This window comes from Lytechinus variegatus, chromosome 6 (genome assembly GCF_018143015.1).
Source record: "Lytechinus variegatus isolate NC3 chromosome 6, Lvar_3.0, whole genome shotgun sequence".
Lineage (NCBI taxonomy): Eukaryota > Metazoa > Echinodermata > Echinoidea > Temnopleuroida > Toxopneustidae > Lytechinus > Lytechinus variegatus.
The window spans coordinates 43617738-43636784 of NC_054745.1; the positions used below are offsets into that span (position 1 = coordinate 43617738).

Here is a 19047-nt window from a genome sequence, read left to right on the forward strand (position 1 = left end):
GAATTTATTGTTCACGTTAGGCCGGGTTTTTTTAAGGGCTTTTTTTAAGTTGATTTAGTAGCTGACGACTAAAACAACACGCACACACACCATCCCACACACACACACACACCCTGACATATTTATGTAATGACAAAAATTAATGAAGAGTTGACGTAGCCTAATTCAAAGTTCCCCAGAGCTATCTTACTTTTGGAAAAATTGGTGATGCCGAAAAACTCCGCCGGGAATCGAACAACAGGTTTCAACGCCGCACAGTGGGCCGGGGCGAAACAAAAGTGCGCCAAAAGTCACTGGGCAATTTCAGATTTTTAATTTTTGTCATGCCCAGCTGAAAGACAATACTGTGAAGAATATTTCAGCAAAATATTTCATTCCGGAATTTGCATAAAGGTTGTTAATTTCCTACCTCAAATCGTAAAATGTGACATTTTGCGAAATGTCGCGTATATGACATCCTAGTTGAAAAACAGGCCATTTTACAGGAGGTTTTTCATGTAGGAATCTGAAATGGCTCCCACATAATCCTGATATATTCTTTTTTCGTGTGAAAGGGTTCAAAGTAGATAAAAGACACATTTTAAGAGGTTTATAGGATGATTTTTCCTCGAAATAGGCTGAAAAATCCATGTTTTTTGCATTTACAATAGAATAGTTTAGATTTCCGTGGATTTCCGTCTAAATTCTATAAACATCATTTTTTCCGATGTCTAAGCTTTAAGTCGATACCAAATTTAGCTGCCCGTATTTGCCCGTTTTTATATTAGAGCCGATTTAACTTGACACAACACCCCCAAAAACCTGTTAAAAAACGGTCATTTTTATACCGCGCAGTCATCTTTAGCGCACCGCATGGGGGTACATTGCCGTTCGCTTTTGCACGGCGAGGACGATTCCCCTTCCAATCCGTGAAAGTGACATGAATTCCGGGATTAATTTAAACAAAATAAATGTTGCTAAAGCAAATAAGGGCTATATACCCACAACTCTTCCAGGGAAAAAACTTACTTGAAGAATAATTTCATCCCAAAACCCTCGTAATAGTGATATTCGTGGTGTTATATAGTCTGCGTTTTACACAAGTCAACACAGCTTGAAAATGCACGGTTAATATTTTTCAGATTTAAAGTTTTTTTTTTTAGAAATGTAATTAATAATCATTCTGATGCAGTAAATATTATTTTTCGGCATCTCTTAAAACACATTTTAGGCATAAACTAACATTCACTCTGGCCAACTTTACAGTAGCACATGACACAAAGTTTATATACTACACTATATAATTTGTGTTTTCACAGATATTTCAAGTAGCCAATCAAAATTTGGCATCAAGGTGACGTCATATCGGCTTTAAATTATGTTCGTTCGATTCTACGCCCAAAATTATCCATAATCAACAAGTTAAAGTAAAAATTCAACACGGAATATAATTTTGGCTCCCTTTCAACCCATTCTGGCCCACTGTGCGCCGGTGTCTTAACCACTAGACCACACCAATAATATTACTTGGTTTTTTTTTCATTATTACTTAAATGTCTGATGCCAAAATTTTAAACCCTTTTCAACCGAATTATGCACATCGAACCTTTCTCGTGGTCTCTTGTCGTTCTTTCTTTTATCCGGTATCCTAACACATGAACTAGAGTTACTCCTTTGCCTGGTCCATCCACTTCTTCTGTTTTATTGTTGCTTTCTTTTCATATATGTTATTAAAATTCAATCTTTATTCTAGTTTACGCTGAATAAATAAAATACTCCAAAAAAAATGATAGTTTGACCAGATCTATTCGCGGACTTTAGGACATTCATTATATAAAAAAGGGAATCGGAAATGTCTAAAAATAAGGTTTTAACCCCCCCCCCCCCCTTCCGATTGAACTTCATTCTTTATTTTGAGATTCTAAGACCCCAAATGTGATGCAAAATTTGTAATAATTTACACAACTATGTTCTATATCTTGTCTATACCTGTTTCAATGATCATATTATTTTAGTTTGCTTTGTAATTCTTATGAAGGTGGAAGAGCCGTGGTGTAGTGGTTCTGACTCTCGCCTTGTAAACAGAGGGTCGTGTGTTCGAATCCCACCGCGGTCTAGCGTCCTTTGGCAAGGCGTTAATCCACACTTTGCCACTCTCGACCAAGGTGCTAAATGGGTACCCGGTAGGATGCGAAAGATATTGTATGTTTGATTTTTCCAGCGCCATAATGTGGCTGCGATGAATGCAAGGAATGCTCCCCAGGGAGTGGGAATTGTGCACTTTTCGTGCTTGATTGAAATGAATCCATTGACCGGGGTAATAATATGCTGTAACGCGCTTTGGGCCATTCTGGGAAAAGCGCTTTATAAAAATTGGCTCTATTATTATTATTTATGCAACCATTTATAAAAGAGTAATACAGTGCGTATCAGAAAAACGGGACAGTTCTAAAAAGACTAACAATATTGTTTCAAATTATGTTATTTGGTGTAAATAGATGCTCTGAAATCTTATCTTTGAATTGTCATTTTTTTTTATAATTTTGTCCATGCTTAGTGAACACGGAACGTTTTTATCTGGGGTCCAAAAAGAGGCTTGCCCCAAAATGGCAGAAATGAGAAATGTGATGATTGGACTTCTTGCTCATCAGCAGACTTCATCTTAACCTCTTCATTTTTTTTGCAATGATTTTCAAATTATGCTGTCAAATTTCATTTACAAACTCATTTAATTACTTGAATTATTGTTGTGTTTTCATGTAAACGTCTTTTATTTTTGAATTTTCCGTCATAAGTAAGAAAAGAGGACTTATTGTCAGAAGATTTACATTGTTAATTGAGAGAACTTGAAATTTTTCAAATTTTGTGAAATTATGTGAAACGAAGTATGTTATGGTACCTTTTATAAAAGACATGAATCCTATTTATGTAATTCATTGACCAAGTTACATGTAGGCATATCTGCTTGACAGGACAAAGAGGAAAGGATTCATGTCTTTCAATGGCAATGGAGTCAGTTTTGAGGGAGCTAGATTTGGCAGATCGGATGAAATGTTTTAAAAGTTGTGAGCAAGCGAACCGAGCAAGCAGAGATTTCCATATTTTTGTTAAGATACTAAATTTTGTGATGAATTCTGACAAAATATTCAAAAAATAAAACATAATTCACTTTCTATCTTTCCTTTTATATCCTTTCCACTTTTTTCTTGGTAATAATTTTTTTTATTGGAGGAGGGGAGCACGCCGAGCCCCGTCCATCTGTATGCCACTGTTTAAAGGCACATACAGCACACAATGAAAGGATTTGAAAAAAAAAATACACGCCTTCCCATACTTCGGTTGACAAATTTGTGTTTTTGCTTTAAAAAGAATATTCAAAGCTAAAAGAGAACATATTAAAAAGAAATAACAACAGAAAAATTCATGCAGATTTGAAAATAAATTCTGACCGTATGATTTGAAAATTATGGCAAATATAATGAAAAGGTTAAGGGGAAGTCTGCTGATTAGCAAGAAATCCGATGATCATACTTATTATGTTATGCCATTTTGGAGCAAGCCTCCTTTTTAACCCCAGACAAAAACATTCCATGTTTGCCAGTGCTCAGGCATGAACAATTTTTTTTTCTGTTAATAACATTTGAAAGTTAAGACTTCCGATCAACTATTAACGCCAAAATATAGACTATATAATCTGAAACAAAAAACATTATAGACTTTACAAATCTGTCCTTTTTTGATACGCACTGTATAAAGGTCCAATCTGGAGTATGTTATAACTTCAGGCAAAAACAAATCTCAAATCTTTCCACAAGATTGCATGGAACCCCATTGTTTACAATGCATAAAATTATATTGTGCAGTAATAAATTCTTTTTTTTATTTCTAGTACACAAATCTCCAATCAATATATACCCTTTTTGCACCTTAACCCTTCTCATAAACCTCGTCGCTATCCTATCACCAACTGGCACACATGTACTCCTATTTTCTTTTAAGTTAATAAATAGTTTCAGATTAAAAAAACAGCTACCGGTTACCATTCCATAACTGGTATTTGACCTGAGGAGTTACCACCGGCAGCCATCTTGATGCATGTTTCTTTCTTTAGAGAAGGAAACTGTCCAGGATCGGGGCACATGGTTGCTTTGTCTTTCTACAGAATATTTGATATACTTTAGATTCTTTTTTCTTGAGTGATGTTATCTGAAGAAGGGGGAGTGTATTGGCGATCTGTTGCATAAATACGTTCAACGATAGTTTTATCTATGAAGGATTAACTTTTCAAATTAAGTGGCCATAAATATTTCTATTAACTACTGACATAGCAAAATCGAGCAGAATTTACAAGGTTAGCCCTGTGGTTAGCACCAAACACCTTTGCCCAGTGGGCCTAGGATTCGATACTCGTCGCAGCCTCTCTGAGGCCAGACCCCATGCTGCAGACATGTGGTATTATACAGTAACTATCTTCCTGGTTGTGTTAACCCCTGGTGTCTTGGGTGACGCTCAAGTTCCGAATTTCGACTGTGATTTTGAAAGTGATCAATGTGGATGGACCTTTGATTTATCGAATAAACTAGTCTGGACCAGGAACTCTGGACCTACTCCGACTCCAAGGACTGGACCGTCCGGAGATCATACATCAGGCTCAGGTAATGATTACCGAGAAATTATATATACATATATTTTAAATGAGAGGATGATAAATGATAAATTGGAAAGGAAGACCTTCGGGTTATAGTTATTTAGTTAATCTTTTTCCTTTCCCAGCATCCATGTGACTCTCCTTATCCTATTGTTTGTATATTTTGTATATTATGTTTGATTATGCCGAATAAATAATGATAATAATGAATCTGAAAATAAACTTGGAAGTGCTTACATTGAAATAAAACAACATTTTTTTTTTTGGGGGGGGGGGTAAGCTATGGCAGAAATGAAAGTGACTTTAATAAACTTCATGTGGTTCGAGATTCACAGCTTACATTATGCATATCCATTTTTCACATTATACATTGACAAATGATTATATGTGAAATATATCAATTAAAAAAGCATTACTTCTTTAGGCCTGGTCACACCGTCCGAGCGTTGTTGGAGTGGCCGTGGAGCGGTAGGGAGAGAGGGTCGAATTTCGCTCACAAAAATTAGGGGGGTGGGACAATCGAAATAAAAAATGGTGAACGGTAGCGAGCGGTGATGATTTTTTCTCTCCGCTCCAACAACGCTCCGGCGGTGTGACCAGGTGGGGTTTAAACAATTTACAAACAGGAAATAAAATCCCTGGGTTTATGTTGCTGTTTCTTCCTAAATAATGATTAGGTAACCGAATTTAACGTCGGAGTGAGCCTAGGTCTCGAGCAGTGAGAGCCTCTGGAGTACTTATTATGTCAGTGTTCATTGTATTGATATTTTGTGTCGATGAAAAGATATAACTGATGTCATCGTTTGGCGAAACTATCTTGAATTTCTTTAAAATCTGAACCAGATTGGACCCAGTAAAAAAGAAGAGAGTGTTTTAGTGGGCCATGTGAAAATCTTATACACATTGTTGAAATGATCCACAGTGTGTGGTTACAATGGTGTACACATTTTTGGACACCGTGTTTTTTCTGCTAATTCCAGGGGCTTATTTCAAAAAGCTTTTCGTAAGTTAAGAGCGACTTTTTCTTATGGTAAATGATGTTCACCATTATAAGTTGTGAATATTTAGCACGTAAGAAAGGACCACCAGTCGTTCTTAAAGTCGCTTTTAACTTACGAACAGCTTTATGAAACACCCACCAGGACTGACAAAATGATGATGAATTAAAGATTGAACTCATACAAAGCCTATTTTCAATGTCCATTATTTTTTTTTTTTTATTTGGGGGAGGATTTTTTTCGGGGAAGGGGGGGGGTGGAGGGCTGGGGTCATGAAATGTACATGGATACCGGATTCAAAGTCTTAATTCATCATGTTTGTATGTGTTGTTGTTTTTTTACCATTTATTTCTTTTTGTATTTATTAATTATCAAAATGGCAATAACAATGAGGATCCAACAATATATATGAATCAAAACAGAACCGTTTGTGGATACATGTAGCTTAGCTGTCTGAATTTGAAAAAAGGCTAACTTGATAACTGTGATCCGAGGTTATCCCTCCCTGACCAACCGACATGCTCAACAATGGCAACCATAAAATTAAGTAATAATATTGATTATGCATAACAGTAATATTAAACCCCGTCTCCTGCGATATCAATGCTGAATACAATATGGGGCCGATATTAAATATTTATGATTCGTCAAAGAGCATCTAGCCGTATTCACGTTCTGTCTATTTGTTTTCCAAACGATCCTCTTTACTTTGTGGAGCGTTGTGGCCCAGTGGATTAGTCTTCGGACTTTGAAATAAAGGGTCGTGGGTTCGAATCCCAGCCATGGCGTAATTTCCTTCAGCAAGAAACTGATCCACAATGTGCTGCACTCGACCCAGGTGAGGTAACTGGGTACCGGTAGGAAGTTATTCCTTAAAAAGCTGTGTGCGCTATGAACGCCTAGCTTAGCCGGGTAATATAGGAGCGCCTTGAGCACCTAACAAAGTGGATATGTGCGCAATATAAATACCCTTTGACATGTTACAAGTTATTCTCCATTTGGGGGGCATTTGTACCATTACTGTAATTTAATATAGTTTCTTATAATTATCTCGGTTTTTATATGTCGTTCTGTAGCGCATGTGATCCACATGTAAATTTGATATAAAACTTTTTATGTATACGACCGAATTTCCGAACTGTCTGATTGTGTAAAATTAAATGAAATTCATTGTTATTCCTCAATCCCTCCTCTCTACTCTCTCTCTCTCTCATTTTGCTGCCACCCATACAGGATTTTACCTGTACATCGAAGGTGCTGATGCCAGTACTGGGGACAAGGCGACCATCATATCGCCGACCATCCCCGCCCTCCCCGCTGGGGGAGCATGTGTCTCATTCTGGTATCATATGCTGGGGACAACCATGGGTACATTGACAGTGTATAGCCCTCAAAACCAGGAGAAGTGGAAGAAAGCGGGCGACCAAGGGAATCTGTGGAAGCAGGCAAACGTTTGGTTGCAGTCCACTTCAAGCTCGTCTCAGGTACATACTCATCCATTTCCCCGATCTCAACACTGTCAGAAAAATCTTTAAAATGATAACAATAAAACAAAATGCTAATAAACCGTTACTACAGCACAGTCTCGAGAATATTTGTAGTCGCACTGTAAAAACTGTGGTGTTAAAACTGACACCAATTGGTGTTAATAGAGGACCACACCCTGAGGTGTTAAAATAGCACCCTAGAGATTGAACATAACAACAAAGAGTGTAAATTTAACAACCATAGGTGTTGTAATAACACGTATAGGTGTAAAACTAACACCACCAACTTAAGACCGGTGTAAAATAACTGGTGTGGTTCTCTATGTACACCGGTTAACACCACAGTTTTTGCTGTGCACACTCCACGTTGTAATCTAACATGAATTGCGTAAGACTACGGACAGTTGGTATTTGGTGTGTGGAAACTTACAAAGTTATCCTCATAAAACTCCATTCCCCCTTTTCCAATACCCATGTTTAATTAAATTGCCTGGAATTTCCCGTTATGACAATTTTTAGAAGGACTCTGTTATTTTTTTTCTGAAAAGTTACAAGGAACTTATAAATTAGTGATCATGAAACTAACACAGAACAACACAATAAAAAAACAAATGCAGTAAGGAAATACAAAACAAACAAACATAAAAAAAAGTGTAAAAGTGTATCTATATCAATATTACTAGACTTTCTGCATGAGATGAATTTTTAAATGTCTTTTAAAGCTTTGAAGGGTTTTGCACTGCTTAAAATGTTGAGGGTTCTTATTCCAAATAATGGGTCCCCTACATAAAAATATGTTGTTTGAGAAAGAATAATGGCCATATATTGCATGAGTATCAGCTAACTTTCTAGTATTATATTTCTGGATATCCATATTGGTTTGAAAAATGTTGTCAACATTATTAGGCAGAAGGCTGTTACAATAGGAATACATTAAAACGGATAATTGAAAATCATGTAGTAAAGAAATTGGGAGTATATTTAATTTTAAGAAAAGAGGTGTGCTATGACTTAGAAAGGATTTATGGCATATTATACGAACTGCTCTCTTTTGAAGAATAAAGATGCGGTTCAATAGGTGTTGCTTGTAGGATCCCCAAACAATATTGCAATAAGATATGTAAGGTAAAATCAATGAATTATGTTTATAATTACAAAATCAAGATAATTGTTATTGTTCGTAGCAAAAAGGCTAAACATAACCCAAAACTTCAAACCTTTTAAATGCGTCCAATTATAAATTTCATTCTGGTAACATATCGTATGTCAATTACTTTTTATTTATTGATTCATTAATTTTGAAATTGAAAATTTTAAAACAATTATGAATGGGTAACTAGCAGTCCGAAAATCATCTTTTATTTGACGTTCAAGAAATGAAAATGAGAAACTAGCTTATCGGAAAGAATAATTCTTCCTCATATTGTGAAAAATGGTTTTAAAAAGTTAAAGAAAGTACACTTTCTTTCTCACATTTTTGTTAGAACGGCTTGTAAACTTGTTATACTTAGATAATGCAAAGCGTGTATATATACATCTCCTCATTCTTGAGTGACCTCCAAACTTCAAACATTAATTGTTTTCTTTTATTATTTGAACTTTTTGAAGCCTATACCCATTTTACTTCTACATGAAATCACGTACTTGAATGTGTGGATATATCATTTTGTAAATAAGGGTATGCTTTAAGAAGCGCGTTAGAAGCTTAATATTCACTCTGGAAGACTTTATTACTAACAATTATAATTTCACTAAACATACACTAAGAATACGATTGTATCCTTTGATTGACTTATATATGCTAATATATCACCAAAAAACGAATAAATTTAATGCATTTCAATTCACTTTCACTTAGATGTATATTACTGGCGAGCTTGGCGGATCGCATTACTCAGATATGGCCATAGATGATCTGTCAATTAAAACAGGAATCGTGTGTCCAGATGATTGTAAGTTTTCACCCAATAATCAATTCATCAACTCTTTCATACAGTTTTGATACATGCATTATTTCATGTGCTCATCAGTGAGTTGTCCATTAATTTCTCCTCCATTCAAACAATATTCACATTCATCATTTACTATCTTATTCATTCATTCATTCAATCAAACAATCAATAAAGCATTCATTCATTCACTCATTCGTGTATCTATCAATTCTCAGTATATCTTTTTATTCAACGAGTCTGCAAGGGTATACCATTGTCAAATGTTTAATTTCAATCGAAATATGTAGGAAATGAAGATAGAAACTAACTTTGAATTTTAAGAATTGTAAATGAGAAGATAAAGGTGAATCAGTTGTGGAAGACATACATGCAGCACTAGATTTGATATAGTCCAGGATAGAAGAGGCATAACCTTGTTTTTTTATATATACAATATTTTTTGATGGTTTCTTGTCAATTCGAGGGTGCTGATTACGAATCTGAATGATGCCACTCGTGTAACCTTGAGCATTTTCCGCAAATTGGCAAAATCCAATATGGCCGCCAAAATATGCAAATTACCCATGAAAATCATAAAATTGTCCGCACATTGGCTGTGAAATGCGTGAAATTGTGTGGCAGGAGTGAAGTACAATCTTAAAAAATAATTTTTGACAAATTGATATTTATCTTCCTGATATTCAAAATGGCCGCCATAGGCCATTCTATACACTATCATGTACAATATGAATAGGGAAAACTAATTTTCACAAAAATGAGCACTAAACTGCAAAAAATCGCGATGTATGAACGAAGTAATATATGCAAATCACCATTACTAACGAGATATAGCATTTGTAATGTCATATATAGGAAAATTGCAGTATTTTGATATCTAAAATAGCCGCCACTGGCCCAAACAGTATTGCGTACAATGGCAATGGGGGCCAAAAAATTCTCAAGAGTGATCACTAAAATGCTTATTATGAAGATTAAACAGTTGTAATACTAACTATAAACATAATTATTAACGGAATATATTACTAATATGCCATGTATGTGGTGAATGTTGTATTCTGATATTCAAAATGGCTGCCAAAGGCCCTAAAAGTATTATACAGAAATGAGAAATGGGAGAAAAGAAATCACAAGAGTGAGCGCTAAAATGCATATATATGTGATAAATTAATTGGATACTGTCTAAAAACTTATTTTCTTACGAAATATATCATTCAGGTTTTAAGTTTGTGTTAAATATTGTATTTCGACTTTCGAAATGGCCGCCATCGACATTAACCGTATTATGTACAATGCAAAGTGGGAAACCAATATTCACAGGAGTGAGCACCATAAATGCACGTAATAGTGATCTATGAGTAAAATATTGTCTGAAAGCATAATTTCTATTAAGATATATCATTTATTCTGCCAGTTAGGTGATAAATACGGTTATTTTTAAGTTAAAATGGCCGCTACAGTCCCTTACGGTATTATACACAATATGAATGGGAACAAATCATTTGAACCGAATTTGGCTTTGCTTGGTCAAATGGTGATGTATGAGTGGAACGTTGTCTGAAAACATTATTTATAACAAAATATATCATATCTTATGTAATTTAGGTGATAAATACTGTATTTCAACATTCAAAATGGCTGCCATATGCCCTTTTTGTGAACGTGATTTGTCTCCACCCAAAATGTATATTATACGATAAGTTCCTATGGTGGCCATTTTCAATTTAAAAATGCAGCATTTATCACCTTAATTACACAACATTATGATATATCTAGTTAGAAACCATGGTTTTAGACAATTATTCACCTTTACATCACAATTCACAATTATATGCAATATGTAGAGTCAAGCAAAGCCAAATTCTGTCAAAATTATATGTCCCATGTTACAATGTACACAATACTTTTAGGACCTATGGCAGCCATTTTGGATTTCAAATTACACCATTTATTACCTCCACCATGTCCACGACCCATATGTGATGTATTTAGTTAGAAATAATGTTTAAGACAATATCTTTACCCATACATCACAGTTATATGCATTTTATGATTCTCACTCTTGTGGAAATTAGTTTCCCTGTTCGAATGTTACATAATTTAGTTAGGGCTTGTAGAGGTTATTTTGAATGTCAAAATACAGTATTTATCAATTATATGAAATAAGAAATGCGATGATTAAAAAAAATGTTTTCAAACAACGTTTTACTCATACAACAGGATTATATGGATGTCATAGTCAAGCAAATCCAAATTCGTACAAAATTATATGTCCCAATTCACATTGTAGATAATACTGTTAGGGCCTATAGGGGCCATTTTGAATTTCATAATACAGTATTTATCTCATGCATGACAAAAAGAAATGATATGTCTTGCTATAAAACATGTTGTCAGACAATATTTTACTCATAGATCACAATTACATGCATTTTATGTTTCTTACTCGTGTGAAAATTAGTTTCTCTATTCGCATTGTACATGATGAAGATAGGGACTATGGCGGCCATTTTGAATTTCAAAATACAGCATTTACCACATAAATGGCATATTTACAACTATGTTTTTAGTCAGTATTCCACTCGTTTATCTTAATAATATGCATTTTAATGCTCAATCTTCTCATTTTTTTGGCCCCGGCCATTAAATTGCCATTGTACATAATACTCTTTGGGCCAGTGGCGGCTATTTTAGATATCGAAATACAGCAATGTTCCCATATTTGACATAATAAGTAATATATCTCATTAGTAATGATGATTTGCATATATTACTTCGTTCATACATCGCGATTTTTGCAATTTAGTGCTCATTTTTGTGAAAATTAGTTTTCCCTATTCATATTGTACATGATAGTGTATAGAATGGCCTATGGCGGCCATTTTGAATATCAGGAAGATAAATATTTTGTCAAAAATTATTTTTTAAGATTGTATTTCACTCCTGCCACACAATTTCATGCATTTCACAGCCAATGTGCGGACAATTTTATGAATTTCATGAGTAATTTGCATATTTTGGCGGCCATATTGGATTTTGCCAATTTGCGGAAAATGCTCAAGGTTACACGAGTGGCATCATTCAGATTCGTAATCAGCACCCTCGAATTGACAAGAAACCATCAAAAAATATTGTATATATAAAAAAACAAGGTTTGGTCAATTTCCTATGGGGCCTATCCTGGACTAATAATCTTTCGTCGTTCGATTGTGTTCGATATTTGTCATTGATCTTTTTGTCTTTCTAATGTGCTTTTTCCCAGTGCCAGATGCCCACAGTTGTGATTTTGATCAAGATTTTTGCTCCTGGTCTTCTACTCCTAACCCTAAGATCAAATGGATAAGACATTCTGGTCCAACCCAATCCACATCAACCGGTCCTTCAAATGACCATACAAAAGGAGATAAGACAGGTGGGCTAAAAAAGAGGAGAGAACGTTAATGAGAAAGGTAGACAGATAAAAGTGTGGAAGCGCCGTGGTGTAGCGGTTCTGACTCTCGCCTTGTAATCAGAGGGTCGTGTGTTCGAATCCCACCATGGCCTAGCGCCCTTTGGCAAGGCGTCAATCCACACTTTGCCACTCTCACCCAGGTGCTAATTGGGTACCGGTAGGAAACAACCGTCATTGTGGTTGGTTTAGTATGTTTGCGCCTAATAGGCTGCTTGGAATGCTATGAATCCAGTGACCGGGTAATAATAATTGTTAAGCGCTTTGAACAGTCGTAGATTGATAAAGCGCTATATAAATGCCAATTATTATTATTATTATTATCATTAAAGGATAGGGATAGAGTACGAGAGGTCAGGAAAGAGGGGTGTGGATGTTTAGGTTCACCAGTTAACTGCGAATCGTCATCCAATTCACTATACTACAGTGTAAAGGAAATAAACTGAATTGGCAAAAAGAGAAGGGAGAGTGGGAGAAAGAAAGGTGAGGGGCGCCCAAGAGGGTGGGGGCTCTGAAATAAAAATTGAATTGAAAAAGATAGAAAAAGGAAAGACATAAAAAGATGATATTTTTTATTTGCCACAGTGTGTTCATATGGTATTATCTTTCAATCAAAATGTTTAAAGGGGATATCATCCGCCTTTTGATTTTGCAAAAGCGAAGCAATAATAAAGAAAATCATATGTTGTTGCCGTGTGTTAGATCTTCTATAGGATCTGTATCCTAAATCTTCTTACCATAATGATGATGCTGGCCCACAGATATATTGCGCCATATTTATATTCATCATGTTTATAGGCGCAGACTAATCCAGGTAAGCTAATTACTACACATCTGTTGAAATAAGTGAGTTTTGAGAGAAGATTTGAAGAGTTAGATGTCGTATATTTCACGGAGTGAAATGGGAGGGAGTTTCATATAGGCGTGCAGCAATTATAGACGACAAAGGCACGGTCTCAATATCTATTTAGGTGTGTGATGGGTACATGAAGCGTGGCAGTAGTACCAGATTAGCGCAAGCCAGGACAAAGATGGCGTTGTTCTATAACCATGGTGATGCTTAGTTGTATCTTTAACCAACCTACATATGCATGTATTTTTTCGTTCAGGATATTACATCTACGTCGAAGCTAGCGGTGCTGCCTTGGGTGCCAAAGCTCTTCTCATCTCTGACGTCATAAAGAACAGTGACAATGGGTACTGTATGGATTTTTGGTACCACATGTTTGGTTCAACCCTTGGTGTCCTGAGTCTATACCAGAAGATTGAAGGAAGCGATGATCCGCAGACCTTGATATGGACTGAGACACAACCTAGAGGTCCACAGTGGAATCAAGCACAGCTACAATTCACTGGCTCCGATCCATACCGGGTAGGTAGGCATAACCGTCAGTGACCATGGGAGTGCCCTACTGGAAAGAATACAGTGTCTCTTGAGGAGCGTTTCATCAAATGAACATTTTCGTCCGACAAGCTGTCAGATCTGACAACTTTCCTTGATAATGATTGGCTGAGAGTCACTGTTACCATAGTAACTGTCGGATAAAACAGGACTTGTCGGATAAAACGTTCGACAGGTCCTTTCATGAAACACTCCTCAGGTGTGTGCCACAGTGTGTGTAGTGTGGAAGAAACAGTGTGAACCAACTTCAATGAGTATTTCAGCAGTTTGAATCACATATTAAGATAGTAGACCACGTGAACACGCTGTGAGTTTGAGCGTTTTAACAGTGTGAATAATATTTTCATAAAGTCCAGTATGTGAACACACGGATATTACACTGTATGACAAGGTGTTCTTTCCAGCGAGGCATTTCATCAGCAATGATTGTTATTTAATAAGTTGTCAGACTACACATGTATCTTTATACTGTCATACATTGGCAATAGGCAGTGGCGGACCGTGACCCGGAGGAGACAAAGCATTGGGGGGGGCACAGCATTATTCACAGACAATGCAGTGCCCCCCCATGCTCTGTCTCCTCCGGGTCACGGTCCGCTACTGTCAATAGGGATACACTAACAAATGTGACGTTTACAGTCGATATGTATTGGCTGATTATTGTAAAGCCCTTTGAATTATCAATCTGAATACTTAACAAAGAATGTATTTACTTTAAAAAATTAAAACATGGAAATTGGTAAATCACCCCTTGAAAAGGCCGAGGGTGGAATACACTTATTACTTAATCTCGTCCCTTCTCCACATTTTCCACCCTTCACGCATTTTGTGTTTCTTGAGTAGCCTTAGCTAGACGTAGTAAGATGTGATTTAAATTCAAGGATCTTATCTCAGTAGTTTTCTAGTTTTTATTAAGCTCCTTTCTGCCATTGAAAATGTATCTCTTTTGAAAGGCATAATTATTGTCCGTTAGGAATTAGGCAAAGTTTTGATTAAATTGGTTTTTCCCCAACTTTTGTTACAACAGCTTGTCGTAGAAGGAGGAATTTCATTAGAAAACATCGGGTATGGAGACATTGCAGTTGACGATATCTCGTTTCACGACGGCAAATGTCCAACACCAAGTAAGTACAAATATATAATCTTGTATAATATTGTTCCCCAGGAAGTGGAGAATGTATTAATCAATTTTTATTTTGAATAGCTATAATAACTTCACGAGATCTTACGAGGTTCTTTCACAGAGCTGCAAAAAATGAATAAAGAAAGAAATGGGCAGGCTTCACTCACAACTGGTTAGAATTGTCGTGCTAACCCAGTTTTTCAATCATATTTTATTTCCATTAGCTAAAGGTGCATTTTAATATCTGTTGATAATAATAATTATACTTGCTTATATAGCGCTTAATACTAACTTTGTCAGAATATTTGATTAGATTAGATTAGATTTTATTCATTTTCCGTTCACAAAGCACAACAAAATCAAACAATACATAGTCAAATTTATATTTTGTATCAACAGATCTTAACAACAGATTTATTTGGTCAAAATTGTTTTAAATGTCATAAGTAGAAAAAATATCATAATTTTATGATTTCACTCTCGTCATTACTGCATTAATGTTTATTTTGGCATTTCAGATCACTGTGATTTTGAGAGCGGAGATTGCGGCTACACTTCCGGAAGCGGAAGTAACTTCAACTGGAATGTCATCCAGCCAAGTTCAGATGTCAACACGCCCTCTATCGACAGCACTTACCGAACTGCAGCAGGTAATATATATTCAGGAATTCGTCTTGATCACTACCAAAGAAACCCACTTCCGGACAACGACCATTCAAACAATGCATAGCAATTACAATTTATCTTAGCATCTACTTTCTATTTTAGAGAATAATAATCATTAAAGAAATATATTTCATTAATTGCACTTTCAAGCGCTTAAATTACTTGATGTCCTTCATACAGGTATTTATTTACTTGCTCTGCTGTTGATAGGGTTACATTTGTTACTAATTTGAAAGAAAAATAGCTTTCTGGAAAATAAGAACAGTTGAAGAAAATGAAGTCAGTTAACTGGGGTCTACATTTACATGCTCGGGATAATAAAATGTTTGTTTTTATTCGGAGAGATATAGTAGAAAAAGGTCTGAGGTCCCGACTGTTACGTACTTTGTCTATACGTATGCATAAATAATAATGATAAGGAAAACCTAGCCACCTTAGCCATTTGACCATATAAAATTCATTTTGTAAGTTCGGTTTTTAAAAACGGAAGCAGGTTTTATAGCAATACGCTATGCAGAAAACAATTTTCTATGTAGACAGACGAAACCTTCGGCCTCGTGGACCTAATGCCTCGTTGGAAGACCCCAGGTAATAGTTTACCTTCATCCAACATGCCTGCTTTTTACTCTTTCCCTTTTAAAGGACACGTTCTTTTTGCTGATATTTCATCTTTGACATCGAAGAATCAGAAAGGGATTATTGAGACCGGTATGTTCGATGCGACCGGGGTTAAAGGTCAATGTTTTCAGTTCTGGTACTACATGGGGACGTCTACCGTATCTGTACTAAAGGTAATGAGTAAATATAGTTCATTTACATAGTTTACATAGTTAATTTACACACTATTTTTTTTCTATTGTATTTTATGTTCGTACTGTTTACAAGTGTTCTGACAAATATTATAAAAATAGCATGATTGTGCTCCAGATGTCTATGGCCTTTGCTATTCTCCTTTTTTACCTTTTCTACGACTAAGTATATACTAATTTGTTATGATTATACACTCTAAAAAATGAAGTGCTAATTCAGCTCTTAAAGAGCGTGTATAGTGACTGCACTTCGGAGTGCTGTTTTGTCTAGTTCAAATTTCAACGAGAAAAATCAGCACTCCGAAGTGCAGTCACTATACACGCCCTTTAAGAGCTGAATAAGCACTTCATGTTTAGAGTGTACTTGTGCATTGTATTTATTCATAAAATTAGACAGTGGTGATGATGCGTATAATGAAATAAATAGGATGAAATAAATGAAAGAAGCAATTAAAAACAAAGAATTTGTGTTTTCAATATTTATGAATAAAATGAATAAACAAAAACAATATTTTAATTGCGGTTTTCATGTTTGAAAATATTTTTGGTTATTTCAATACATTTCATTTCCTCGCAATCTACAATGTTTTGTGAACCACGAGTTGATTTTTCTGGTTTTTCATGCATTTTGTGAGATCAATTAAATTCCTTATTTGTTTCACTGTCAACTATATTTACTTGAAATGTATCTACTCTGTTTACCAATTTTATATTTCGACAAGTGTTCTTGTAACTATCAATGCAGATGAAAATAAAACAAATAATTATTCAACAGGTATTCTTGGTGATAGGAGGAGAACGAACCAAACTATGGGAGATGCATTCTGCTAGCCATCCTGCAGAATGGCATGTTCAAGAAACAAACCTTGTCAGTACAACACAGAAAATGAAGGTAATGATCTTCTGACGTGAGTAACATAGTATTTACCGTATTTAAGCAAAGGAAGAAAATCCTGTTTGTGAGAAATTCGATTGTTAACCCCCCCCCCCTCATTTCTAGGCATTGGCGGCAGAAACCAAAAAGTAGGGGGTCCACCTGAAATTTTGGGATGGATACAGGTAAAACATTTGACAAGTAACAAAAAAGGGGGGCGTCCCCCACCTCGAATTTAGGAGGGACAAAAAAATAGGGGGACAGCCCCCCCCCCGCGCTTCCACCGCCTATGTTTTTAGGACTTCTTCTGTAACACTTGACAACGATTTTTAGTGTTGCAAGGGAGATAAATTATGCTAGGTCTTTGTCCGTAATTTTTTAATGCTACATCAATTTTAAAAATTTAGAAAAATCCTCGGCGCTCTGGCATGGGAATGTGCCTGCTATTTTCAAATTATGTTGAATCAGTTTAAATCCTCTTTGTTTGATAAGCTATTCATGCCCGAAAGCCTATGCTACTTTTTTTTCAAATGTTTGAGCATATTTGGGGTTGGAATTGGAAGGGGTAGGAGTTCTTGTGCGTCCCCGAACATGACATTATTAATATGAATTCGTGTGGCGATGCGTGAGAGCAAATCCTGTGAATTAATAGCTTTGCAGTTTGAACTTCATTGTGACGAAAGAGATATAAGAATTCTTAAAAAGAAAAACTTTGGGACTTCGTTAAAAATGAAGCACGTGAAGTTCATTATTGAATGATGACGTCATGCGCACACTGTGTTGACTTTACTATCCCTCTGATAACGTCACTCATTCTTAACTTTTAAACCATTAATGATGTTGGTAGTTAAGTGTGATATCGTTTCCTGACTATTCTTCAATTTCTTTCTCTTTTATCAACCAACCTTATCAAAGATTTCATTCGAAGCTAGCAGTGATAACATCGACTGGCCAGGCGGTATAGCAATAGATGACATTACCTTGGCGGATTTCCCCTGCTCACCTTTTGGTAGCTGTGACTTTGAGAATGGATACTGTACGTGGAAGAATGAAGAAAATGATGATGACACTAACTGGCTGCGTAACAATGGAAAGACGATATCGGCTAACACTGGAGCTGATGTGGATCACACGTATGGGACTGAGGATGGTGAGTTTGGCCGTATATTGCCACTAGGTCTACACCCGCGTCCTCAATTTTCCGACTCGGCCAATCTCGTGCAGCTACTAGGAAGAGCACAGGGTGGTGTTTCATAAAGCTGTTCTTAAAGTTACACACAACTTTACGAACGATTGGAACATGTTCGTTTCGTGTACATAAGTCAGCTACATAGGGATATGTCATGTAGCACAAGAAAGGGTCACCAGTCGTGCGTAAAGTCATTCGTAACTTACGAACAGCTTTATGAAACAGGCCCCTGGGTTCCATGACATTTGCTCCTGGCGACAATTGTTCTGCTGTAAATTCCACACACTAATCAAATGACCAACTTCAACCCTGGATTACTTTGCAACCCTCACCCTAACCCTACATCTTAGACGAAATAGAGTCCGGGTAAATTGTCGCAGGAGCAAATATAGTTTCACTGTTCCACTGTGTGTGCCACAGTCTGTTCACAGTGTGGAACACGATGTGAAATCACCTTCACACTGTTAAATTTGAG

General features: G+C 36.1%; 1 protein-coding gene across 1 annotated transcript in view; it reads left to right on the top strand.

Annotated features, from left to right (window-relative positions):
• The first annotated feature begins 4426 nt into the window (after positions 1-4426).
• LOC121417880 (MAM and LDL-receptor class A domain-containing protein 1-like) overlaps positions 4427-19047 on the top strand; it is a 166693-nt gene continuing 152072 nt past the window's right edge. Inside the window, exons 1-10 of the mRNA XM_041611614.1 lie at positions 4427-4634; positions 6859-7109; positions 8971-9064; positions 12324-12473; positions 13619-13881; positions 14939-15035; positions 15553-15684; positions 16343-16491; positions 17285-17401; positions 18299-18533. Coding sequence (XP_041467548.1) covers positions 4427-4634; positions 6859-7109; positions 8971-9064; positions 12324-12473; positions 13619-13881; positions 14939-15035; positions 15553-15684; positions 16343-16491; positions 17285-17401; positions 18299-18533 — 1696 coding nt within the window. The remainder of the gene's footprint in view (positions 4635-6858; positions 7110-8970; positions 9065-12323; positions 12474-13618; positions 13882-14938; positions 15036-15552; positions 15685-16342; positions 16492-17284; positions 17402-18298; positions 18534-19047) is intronic.